Below are 12295 nucleotides of genomic sequence, written 5' to 3'. Positions count from 1 at the left end.
CAAAGGCAAATATCAGCCCTTTCCCAGGTCGCCCGGGGGAGGCAAACAGAACGCGACGCCCTGGCGGGATTGGGCTGTGCTTCCTTTCCCAGGTTCCCCGACCGCCAAGGAGGAGCTCTCACCTGCCAGCGCTTGGCGGCCGAACGGCCGCGTGGGGGCGCAGCGTGGGCGGGTCCTCAAGGCACAGGGAGGCGGGACGCGGGGCGGGGCTAAGGGCGGGGCGCGGGGTGGGTCCTCCAGGCGCAGGGAGGCGGGGGGCGGGACTAAGGGCGGGGCGCGGGGCGGGGGTGCGGTGGAGCGGAGGGGCGGTGGGGCGGCGCGCGCCGGCGTTCCCCGCGCTCCTCCCGCGCGCGGCCCCTGGAGTCCCCGAGGCGCGCGTCCAGCCCAGCTCGGGCCGCCGCACACGGAGCAGCGGAGCGGCGGAGCGAGCGCGGGCCTGGGCCAGGGCCGGGGCCCGGGCGGACGGCGGGGGCCGGGAGGCGCCGCCCCCGAGGTCCTTCTGTGGCCCCAAAGGAGCCAGGGCGAGGGCGAGGCTGACCGGGGCCGAAACCATGAACCGGAGTTTTCACAAGTCTCAGACCCTGCGCTTCTACGACTGCGGCGCGGTGGAAGTCAAGAGCAAGGTAAGCCCCGGGCCCCCGCCCCCGGAGGCTCTGCACCCCCCTCCGGCAAATGAATGGGGCTCCCCGCGGGGGAGACTGCAGCAGTGTGGGAGGCGACAGGCGCCGGCGACAACTTTCGAGCTCGGGCACCGCTCCGCGCGGGGCTGCGCGGGGTCCGCGGGTGTGCACGAGGGACCCTGGCCGTCCTTCTCGCCCCCCGCGCGGGCACAGAGCCCGGCTGCCCGGGAGGGTCCTATTGGGGCCGCTGCGCTGGGAGGGCCAAGGGCCATCGGACTGTCGGCGCAGGCTCTGGATCCGCTCCGCGGGAGCCGCTCTTTTGTTCCACGAGCGAGAGGCGACCCGAGCGCGCCACACGTTGGAGGGGAGGGCGGCGTTTCCGGGGCGAACTACGGGCCGGGGGCTGCTTGGATTCGGGGCCGTAGAGGAGCCTCCGGGGGCCCGGGCCGCGCCGCCTACTCGGCGGAGAAGGAGCCTTGTTACCGGCGAGGAGGAGACGGGCTCCCGGCTCCCAGAGCAGGGCCCCCGGCCGGGCTCTCGATGCCAGACCCCCGGGCACCGAGCGCGCCCAGACCCCGACCCTGTCTGGGCGCGCCCCCGGCCCACTCCACCCCCCCGGTGCGCCCGGCCCCTCCCGTTGCCTGTGCCGGGCCGAGCGTGCCCGGGCCGAGCGTGCCCGAACTTGCGGGGCGCGGGCGCCGTGCGTGTCTGGGTAATTGCCTGATAGGATCTGGCGCTTCTTGCCCCTTTGCGGAGGCGGCTGCTTCGCCGCAGACGCTTTGTCTGTGAGGGTCTCGGTGGTGGACCCCGAGGGCCTTCTGCTGACTACTGTCTGGGGGCCGAACGGCCCTTTCGCCCTACCCCCGCTTCTCGGTAAAGCAAGGCGGAGCTGGTAGGGTGGTGGGGAAGGGGCCCGGCCGCGGAGGGTGGGCTGTGACCCCCAACTCTGCGCTCACCTGGGGTGCAGGGTGGTTGCTGCCTAGGCCGGTCTCTGGGAAAGCAAGTCCAGCGGCCCGAACCCCCGACCCCGGCCCCCGGGCTGCCTCAAGCAGCCGGGCAAAAGGGGTCCTTTGGTGGAGGATTTCCGGGGTGTCCGCAGAGGACTGGGAGGCGGGCCGCGTCTGAACCGCTGCAGTGAGCTGCAAGATTTCCTCCTCATCTTGGGGGAGACACAGTCGTTTTCTGAACCCCTCATTTCTAGTAAGACGCTGTCCTTTCCCCCGAATGCTTATTCCATGACCCTCGTCCCACACCCATCCCCTCTGGAACCCAGGAGTGCCCCCAACTCCCCAGATCAAATGTGCCAGCTGTGGGTTATTTGAGGGAAGAACCGCAAGCATGAGTGGGAGGTTGAAAATAATTGCCCGGTTTCTTTAGCCCATGAGAATGCGCCTTTCTAAAGATGCACTGTCCAGTACAATAGCCACTAGGCACGTGTGGTATTTACTTTTTTAAACTTTTTATTTTGAGATCATTGTAGATTCATGAGCAGTTGTGAGAAAGAATGCAGAGATCAGCGTACACTGCACCCAGCCTCCCCCAGTGGTAACTTCTTATGTGACTAGCACAATATTACCTCCTGGACACCTACCTCATCAATCTCACCAGTGTAGCTGCACTGGTCTCTGTGTGCGTTTAGGTCTGTGCAGTTATGTGACCAGCAGTGCAATCAAGGTACAGAACAATTCCAGCACCGTGATCCCTCCTGCTGCCCTTTCATGGTGGCTATTTAAAATGTAAATTCATTAACATTAATGCTAAACTCTCTGTTCCTGGCACTCAGTAGCCATATGAGATGCGGGGCTGCCTTATCAGACACAACTCCTGAGGATCAGAGGCCTCAGCAAGGCCCTGGGATGGATCTTGAGGGAATGCTATCACCAGGCCTTGTCCTGCAGTCCTGGGCTGGGGCACCGTGCAGGCCTCTGGGGCTGGAGAGGCAGCCTGTCTTTACCTTTCTTTGGGGGGTGTCAGCCTGCCTACCTGCTCCAGCTCCACTCAGCAAAGAAGGGGTGCTTCCCCGTGCCTGAGTGTGGGTCCAAGTTCAAGTCAGCAAGTGCTCTCCTGGGGGTGAATGGCAGGGCCACACCAGCCTGGGCCCTGCTGGATGTGCTGTTCTCCCCAGTCCCCCATGATGGGGCTTGACTTACTGCCTGCCTGTCCAGAGGGTTCATGTGGCTCTTCCTCCTGTACACAGCCTCTCATCACCCTCTTTTTGGTTAACATTTGTTACTAGGGAGTCCATGTCTGCAGGGAGTTGCTGTTGTCAAAATACCGGGGGCAAAACTTAATGACAACAATGTCTTTATTCAACCTAAATGAAGCACTGTCACACCATGGGTTTGTTTGTGGGGAAGATGGCAGCCAGCGAGCTGAGTCTGGCTTGAGTCACTTAAATTTTCTGAGCCTCAGTTATTTCATCTGTAAAATGGACATTGTACCTGTTCTGCTCACCTCCCAGGATGAAAGGAGTCAATGAATGTGAGAGCACTTTGAGTTAGTGCCTGTGGCATTTCAAGATATCCAGTCGGAGAACTGCCTCAATTCTCTCAGAATTTTTGTCATGAGCCATCTGCCACAGCTGGTCAGTTCCCATGCCTTGGAGCAGTGTCCAAGTGGGGGGTGGGGATGATCTTGACCTGGTGGCTCTTTCCCATTACATAGCCCCTTACACTTCCCCGGACATTTTACTTTAATTCCAGTGGTTCACCTGTTCCTCCCCAAACCAACAGTATGCACTTCTGATTACCTAGTTCCTTACCTTTGACCTTGGCCTCTTCTCCCATAAGACGTGTACCAGGGAGGGAAGGAGCTGTGCAGATGTTAAGGGAAAGGTGTTTTAGGCTGAGCAAAGCAAGAGCAAATGCCTAGGCCACCTTAGAAGGTAACAGGAAGGCCAGTGCTGGGGTGGGGAGGGGTCTGTGGGGGGCAGAGTAATTGGAGATGAATTTTCATTTGAGGAGAAGATAGCACAATACCATCATGAACTCAGTAATGCCTTTAACTATATTAATATTTTGTCACTCCCACCATCATCTGCATAGGCTTGAGAAATATAAAGGAACACAGTTTATCCCATTTTGGCAGTACGCTCAACCCAGAGCTATAGCCCTCTGGTAGGAGGCCCCTGAGTTAAATGAGTTATGTGTTGCCCCAGGTTCCTTCTGACTCGGGCATTGGTGGCTCATTCCTCATGGCCTCAGTCCATGCTTTCTCTGACCTGTGTGCCTCTGGTTATGGCTTCCTCCACCTGAAGTGCTTTATCTAAGAATCCACCCTATCCTCATGACCCTCTTAGACTGCTCCCTCTTCTACACAGCCGTTCCTGATGCCTGTGCTGGTCCAGGCTCCCTCTGTCTGACCCCGTCTTGGTGTTTCTGCTCATTGGATGGCCTTGTCAAAATGCTGTTGCCAGAGTTATGTTCAGAGCAGGTCGAGGAGCCTGTCCTCAGCCACAGGGCTCATGGTGTCCATTGTAGCTGGAAAACGATAACACCACTGATGATTTTCATCCCATTTGTGCTTCCTTGTTTAAATAATGTTGGGGCTTTTTTGGATTCTAACAAATACATAGTCATAGAAAATTTAGAAACCACAGCCAAGCACAAAGAGAGGTAAACACCCTTGGTAATCCACTGTTAAATGTTGCCTTGTAGCCTTTGATCTTTCATATGCATGTGTGCATGCATACATTTCTGTTGTGTAGGTTTATGATCATATTAACACAACTTAACTGTGTATTGCAAGTGTTATTTCACGTCATTAATATTTTTTAGAAAACATGTTTTTAAAACATGATTGCATAGTATTCCATCTCATTTCTAAATCATAATTAATGTAAAAAGTATTTTATTGGGGTTTTTTCCAATTTTTTTTTCCATAGTAAACAATCCTGTGAATAATATATTTATGTTTGTTTTTATAAAGATTATATATAGAATATATAAAGTATGTAAAGATTATTGATTTTATTAAATCAGTACAGAACTTTTATTGTTTCTTTAGGACAAATTCTTAGAAGTGAAATTACTGTGTGAAAAGTATGCATATTTTTAAAGCTTTGACTACATATTGCTAAATTTTCAACTGGAAATTCTCTTCTACCAATTTATATGTACTGTTTCATATCTATTGGTCCATCTCTCTCTCACCCCCTTCCTCCCTCCTTCCAGCACCAAGCACTTTCTCATTCCCAATTAGATAAGGGAAGTGGTATTCCATTGTTTTCATTTGTATTTCTTATCAGTGAGTTGAAAATTGTCATATTTGTTGACTATTTGTATATGTATCTTTAACTGCCCGTTTTTGTCCTGCATCCTTTTTCTCTATTTGTGTTATTACTTTACTTTTTATTGAGTTACGGGAGTTGCTTGTCCACAGGAGGTCTGTGGTCAGTGCAGATGGTGCTGAGGGTGCTGAATGGAGCTGGTGCCCTTTCCCTAGGGTGGCCCCACCCCAGGCATTAGGTGGGCCCTCCAGGGGGCGAGTGGTGAGCAGCATGTTGGTGGGGTGGCTGAGGCTGCTGGCTGCCCTGGTGCTGCAGGGCCACGCCCTTCCTTCTGGTGTGATGTGAGGCAGCTGGTGGGAGGTGCCGAGGCCAGGCTTCCCCATTGCGTGGCTGGGGACTTGCCTCCATGGGCCAGTTGAGAACTGCCTGGACTCTGTGTGACTCACCTGTGTGTCAGCTACACCCCTTTAAGATTCCAGCTTTGTTGTATTTGTGTTTAAACAGGTTCGGTGGCTTGGTTTGGGAAGTCACATCTAGCGGAGACTCTTATCAAAGACCCAAGGGGGGACGCCAGTCTGGTGGGCACTGATGGCATTGCTGCCCCCAGAAGGCTGATGACCTGTGGGTCTGTGGCCTGTGAGCAGCAAAATGCCCTGATGGCTTTCCTGGGGGCACCCCAACTAGCCAGGGACAAGCTCTTTTCCAGGGTACACGGCATTTCAGAAGGAGTGTCTGGGATTGGCAGATGCAGCCATTCAGGGTCTCAGAATCTCTAACATTTGTGAATCACATAGAGAATTAATGCAAAAGTGAGAGGCATCCTGACCCTTTCCCAGAAAGGGGTCTGCTGGACCTTTAGAGGCAGAAGGAGGGAGCTTGGAATGATAGCAGCAGAATGTCCCAGGGGGTTAGATTTGTTCAGCTGCTGTTTATGTCAAATCCACATGTTTACTGGCTCCCCACTTCCTCTTGGCAAATTTCTACCATCCCATGAACTCAGGGAGCTATGGCTGGGCTCCTTCATAATCCCCAGCTTCTCCCCAACATACACCCTGCATCCCTGAGGCTGCCCTTGTACACACTGGGAATTTAGAGAATGGCCCCGGCTGGACACAGCCCACTGTGCAGAGGTTGCATTCTGGAGTATTTCTTAACATTTATTTAATGTTCCCCCAAATATATGTGTATTTATGTGCCAGACATGGTTCTAAATACATTGCAATTGCAAAGCATAGCTTACTAATCACTATCACAACCCTGGAGAATAGGTTCTTTTATCACCCCCATTATAATAAAGAGGAAACTGAGTCACAGGGAGCTTCACTGACCTGCCCAATGTCATTATGCGCATAAGAGGGATTGCAACCCAGATCGTCAGGCTTCAGAGTCCATGATCGGTACCACTATTGTGCATGGCTGCTAGAAGAGGAGGGCTTCTGGCTCCTCTTAGGATCTGACAAACTGAAACCCACACCAAGATATAAATGTAATGTTCCTGGCTCATCCCATGTAGGATGAGAGAGCACCATGGCTGTCTGAATCTATAGCTGTTAAGAAACAGCTGGGAGGGCAAGTCTCATACTTTTAGGGGAAGAAGTTCTATTTTTCTTGCCTCACTTTAGAAGGTTCTCGCTGCATGGCCTCAAGGAAGATCCTCTGTTCAGCAGCTGTTCTTAAAGCTCTGATCCTATCCATCTATCCACTCATTTATTTGTTTACTTGTTTGCTGAGCAACTGCTGTGTTCCAGGCATAGGGCTTGTGCTAGAGTACAAGGGTAACCAAGACAGACAGCATCCCTGCCTTAAAAACTTATGGTCAGTCAGGTAAGTGGGCAGATTTGAGTGTGGTGGTGGTGGGTGGGGTCCTTCATCCTGCTATCCAAGGGGTTACCAAATCCACAACTTCACATGTCCTTGAAACCTGAGGTTTCCAGTGCAGCTCAGCCATCCCTGCCATCCCCTCCATCCATATCAGCAGACATGATGCCTGCTCGGGTCGGGTCGAGACACTAGGCCAGGTCTCTACTGCTTCCAGGAGCAGCGGGGCCCCAGTCTCCACTCTGCCTCATTTGGGGGCACTTTCATCCTCCCCACATGTGTTGGTGGGTTTAACATGCTGGGAGGCCAGCTCAGAAGATTAACAGCCTATCTTAATAGTGTGCTGCAAGGAAAGATTCAGCATATAGAACGTGCAGAGTGCTGCTTGGTTGTTGAGTTGAATGCACGCAAGTAACAGCTGGACTTTCCTCATGGCTGCTAGTTCAGATATGGTATGGTAGGGTACGTTAGAAAGTAATACTTTTTAGAAGGTGACAAACACTTGATTTGCCAGTTGGCTTATTCCCAGGGATCTCTGAGGGGTTAGTGGCCTTGCTCCTCCCTGCCTGTGGAGGGAACTAATGCTAGTGCTGTGGGTGGGGAGGGGTGAAGATGAGCTGAACAAAACAGAGAAACTTTGGAAATTAAAAATCCATGTTGCTATTTCTGCTGCTGTTGGCACCTCCTGATTTCTTCAGTGTTCAATTACTGGCCAAAAACCTGCTGTTGCTGGCTCTGCATCTCCAGGGGCGGTGTTCATGTCCTTCCTTGTGAACCACATCGGCTTCCTCTTCCAGAGCCGCTTGGGCCCCCTTTGTGCTCCAGGGTCCTGTCCACTGGAAATGGGGTAGCTTGGACCAGGCGCTTCCTGTTACAGCTGTGATGTCAGCTGCCGTTGGCTCCCCACAACCCTGTCACCCCCCACCCCCTTCACTCCGTGTTCCTGGGTCCAGGGATGAGCTCTCCTCCACCCTTTCCGTCCATCCCACACTTCCTACACTGCTGGCAGAGGAATCTAAGGGTGGGGCTCCAGTCCCCTCCCCAGGCAGAGCATATCCACTGTGTGTTTTGGGGTGTGCGTGTATCATTTTACTTGGGAGGAAAAAGGCTCTGTTGCTTGAAGAGTTTGAAAACCACCATAGTTTCAGCCTCATGGCCCAGCCCACGTTAAATTCTTAGTTTGTCAGACTCCCTGCCCCAATCGATGACTTCCCAGCAAGCCAGTCCTTTCCTGCCATGCTTCAGGCTCAAACAGCCGCCTTTTCAGAAAGTTGTCTCAGACCCCCTTAACCCAGTGACAGTCTCTCCTGAGTTCAGTTAGTGTGTGGATGTATATTACAGTAAAGTACACTAATCTTAAGTGTAAAGCTTGATGATCAAGATATGGAATGTTCCAGCTCCAGGAAGGACCCGCCCCCGATGTAACTGCCATTAGGATCTCCATCCCCAAAGATGAGTATTGAATGGAATGACACAGTATTATACTGTGCATGCAGTGCTGGCTTCTTTTGTTCAATATAACAACTATACAATTCATCCATATTGTATGTATCAGTAGATCTTACTTTTCCATTGAGGCCTAGTATTACATCGTGTGGATACACCACAACTTATGTGTCTGTTCTTCCACTGATGGAGACGTGCTCAGTTTCCAGGGTTTGGTCTGGTGGCCACATGCCTGAACTTCCCTTTGGCACATGATGGGCTTGCAGTTTTGACAAGTCACACAGAATGACCTATAGCCACAGTGGACACTGCTGTACTCCAGCTTTAAGTGACACAGCTGGCCCATGGGGCGACCTCAGTCACTGATCTTACCCACAACTCAACACTTGGACTGTTCTTGACTCTGGTGAACTCAGATGGGCACCTGCTGGATTTGGGGTTCAGCAGTTGTTGTGGGAGGTCTAAGGACTCGGGAGTAGCTTGTTAAGTATTTGTTGATTAAGCCAAGTAAGTCAGGAAAAGATTCTTTATTTTACAGAACTTAAGGTTCCCACTGCTGATGTGTGAAGGGGCTTTCACAGCCTTCATTTGACTCTGTGGTTTGAATGGCTTGGTTTTCCTTTAGTTCACGCCAGCTGGCTGTTCTAGGGACCCCTCTGGGGGCAGGATGTTGTGGCAGAGGCTGGGACGTGAGATGAACAAGGACCAGCCTGGGTGCTACGCGGCAGGCCACGGATATCTGTGTGCTGCTGGCTCTTTGTGTACAATGAAGGTTAGAAAATCTTCTTTGGAGAGAGTGCCTTCATTTTACATGGGGAACAAAGACCCCACAACAACCTCGTGTGTGGTGGGCTGCAGAGCTTCCAGTCCCCTTTCACCCCAGGAGGTATGCCTGGGTTGCCTGGTATGCAGCTCATCACCTGTGCGCACACTTGGGGATGTTGATGAAGTCTCCCTGTCCTGTGGTACATCAGAGTATGGTGGATTTCTCTGCTCATCCTCAAGGTCCTGCCTACTGAGTGGGTATATTTATTTTCTATTTTATCACATCAGTATGCCTGTCAAAAGCTGCATTATGAGTCGGTCAGTTCTGTGGCAGCAGGTCTCTCTCTGTGCTTTTGCTTCTGATGCAGGATGGATGGATGATTCTGACATGCATGGGCCCAGAAAGCCTCCCCATCAAATAGCCTTCTTTTGGGGACTTGTGCTGGTGGTGGAAGGGCCCTCAGAGGTTACTGGTTAAGGGCTGTGAAAGAGAGAAATTTGAGGGCTGTGTAAGCTGTTGTTTTTAAGGGGTCAGCTGTTCTAGAGGAATTTGGAAATGAAAGCAATATTAGTATCCTGTTTTCCATGGCTTGAGGGGCCTGAGTGACTGGCTTCCCACCCCCAGTCCTGATCTCACCCCCTCGCTAGCTGAAATAATAATGGAGTGTTGCCATGGGACAAAACAAAGGTCCTTGTCTCCAAGCCGGTCCCTCACTAGGTGGAGGAGGTCACCTCGGCCCATAGGCATCTGTGCTGGTGCAGAGGTGAGAAAGGGGTGTGAACCCAGCTGCAGGGTGAAGCCTCCTGGGCCCCATGCCATGCCTGCCAGCCCAGATACCTGGGCAGGGCTCTGCTCGGTACAGTGCAAGTCCTCTGCCACCCCAGGTAGCTTAGTTCTCTCCAAAAACTTTGCTCTTTTTGCCAGAGATCCCCTGGCACCTGACAGTGGATGAGATGTGCCATGAGGGGTGCCCTGAAATTCTTCCAAGAGAGTGCTCTATAGGGCCCCTCTCTGCCCCGTCTCTATTCTGTAAGCCTGGGGAGGACTGGTGGGAGGAGCTGTCATCCAGCCATCACCAGAGGAGAGACCAGGTGGGTGTGACGTCTTCTTGTCAGTTTAAATAAGGCCTCATGGTTATAGGTGCCTTTCTTGGGGTGTAAGCTGTGGGCCAGGCTTTGTTCTGGGTACTTGGCACAGAAGATTTTGTGGATGCTCACGGTATATTATACAGTAGACGGTGTCCCTGGCTGTAGAAATGAGAACCTGAGGTTTAACAAGACTGAACTCGTGGCAAAGCTGGGTGTTGGGATCCAGCGTTCTCAGATACAACACCATCCTGCATCCAATCTAGTCCCCATTATCCTGTGACCACACCTCCTATAAACAGACAACACCTACCCTTCCTGAGAGTGAGGGTTAGGGCTGTCTTGTCCCTCTCCCACATCTCTGGGACATTGGCTCAGGGCCAGTGAGGTCCCTTTTCATCAGCAGCCCATGAGCGCTGGTGTGGGTTGCGTCTGGCCTGTGTGTAGTCTGCTGGTGGGAGATAGGGCATGTGCAGGGAGCACAGGCCCAGGAGCACACGTCACTTGGTAGAAGCCAGTTGAACTATGTGGCTGGGGGTGGGTAGCGCCCACCCAGCTCTTCATCTTTGCCAGGAGCTGTGGGCTCTGGTCAGGCTTATGAGCACAGCTTTTCTCTCACAGGATTACAAAGAGGTTGTTTCATTTTGAAAAATGGCCCCCCAAAATAACCACCTGCCAGCAATGGAAGGGACAGCCTCCTGAGAAAGCATCAGCCCTGCTCAGAAGTTAAGAAGCATGGCTCAACCGAGAAAGGAAAGGCTGGGCTGTTGGTGGCCCAGACTGCGGTGAGAGCAAGCCTACAGCAGACCTGCTGTTCTGCCCCACTCGTGCAGAAGGCCAGCTTTTGCTCTGTTTGCAAGTTTGGGTCTTTGAGAGGGGCTCAGCGGCCAGCCTGTGAGACCTGTGAGGTGCCGGGCCCCTTCTCTAGTCCCGCAGGAGGACAAACAGCTCAGTGAACAAGGTGAGTGGGCAACTCTATCACCAGGCACCATGTCAAGCACAGCACCTGTATTCATTTCAGAGTCTTATGATGACCTGTGAGGAATATACTGTTTTACAAAGGAGGGGAAAGCTCAGAGCTTAATAAATTATCCAGAGTTATGTAGCCAGTACAGGTAGCCAGGATCGGAACCCGGATGTGTGGGCTCCAGAGCCTGGCTTCTCACGACCTGGCTCTGTCATCTGTATCTGTACCTACAAGACACCATGGACCCAGCCCACGTCCACCTCAGCCACTCCCAGTGGGGCCCAGACACAGCACACAGCCTGGAAGCTGCCCGGCTCTTCCATGTATCATGAGCTCGTGTCAGAATGTGACCCCACTTTCCTCCGCAGGCCAGAGTTCCAGGTGTCTGCCTGAGTGGATTTACATTTCAGGAATGTCCCATGAAGGCAGGGACACCCCCAGCCCACCCATGCTGTGCCTCTTAGCTCCAGGGTCTCACTGTGCCCCCAGTGTGCTCAGCTCCTGGAGCAGCTGACCCTTCTGGCCCCCACTTGTCAGCTGGTTTGGACTTCCCCTCCCATGATGCTGTCCCTTGTCCCTAACCTTCCACTCAAATTTTCTCCCCACCGTAGGAACTCTTTAGGTCTTGTCTAAATCCCCTCCTGGAATTCAGCCTCAGCTTCATTTATTAGCCTTGTGACTGTGGGCAAGCTACTGAATCCTTCTAGGTCTCAGTCTCCTGGTCTATAAAATAGGAACAGTGACATCTCCCTTAATAGGATTGCTGCCGGGATTAAACAGAGCACTCACATAAAGCTTGGCACCAACTGCATCTTCTCTACTGTGCTGTAAATACCTTTTGGGCATAGACCAAGTTCATAGATCTCTGTGTCCTCCCCCCCCCACCACCACCCTGGCCTGCATTTAGCCATGCCAGGTCCACAGGTGAACTGGAGCAGCAGGCCCCTCTGCAGGGAGTGCAAGTGCTCACAGAGGGACCACAGGGTACAAGTGGGTTCTTGCCCCAGTAGTCATCCTGGGCAGTCCCATGTATGACATGGTGCTTGTCCTGGCAGTTCTGCAGGTGTTGACAGCTACACCATCATCACTCTGAAGTACGGTGGGTGGACAGGGCACAGGGGCCAGGCTCCTCCCCATCTGACTCACAGGTCTGTGGCCCAATTTTAAACTGTGTCCCAACATGTCAGCCCAGGAAGTCATCCCACGGCACACTACAGCCCAGTTCCATGCTCCAACACATATCTTGTTAGGATGACCACCTGTGTTTCTTTTTAGACCCATTGGGTTATCTTTTCCTACATGCATCCTTCCTGTAGTTTTCTATGGGGCATGTGCATGCATCTACACTCCTTGGCTCGAAGTCCA

At 52.8% G+C, this 12295-nt stretch overlaps 1 protein-coding gene across 1 annotated transcript in view; it reads left to right on the top strand.

The window, feature by feature from the left end:
- Nucleotides 1-425: 425 nt before the first annotated feature.
- PARD6G (par-6 family cell polarity regulator gamma) overlaps nucleotides 426-12295 on the top strand; it is an 89224-nt gene continuing 77354 nt past the window's right edge. Inside the window, exon 1 of the mRNA XM_063077039.1 lies at nucleotides 426-623. Within this exon, the coding sequence (XP_062933109.1) occupies nucleotides 552-623 (72 nt within the window). The 5' untranslated portion in view covers nucleotides 426-551. The remainder of the gene's footprint in view (nucleotides 624-12295) is intronic.

This window comes from Cynocephalus volans, chromosome 13 (genome assembly GCF_027409185.1).
Source record: "Cynocephalus volans isolate mCynVol1 chromosome 13, mCynVol1.pri, whole genome shotgun sequence".
NCBI lineage: Eukaryota > Metazoa > Chordata > Mammalia > Dermoptera > Cynocephalidae > Cynocephalus > Cynocephalus volans.
Note: the sequence above shows the minus strand (reverse complement) of the source record. Positions and strands in the feature narration are given on the sequence as shown.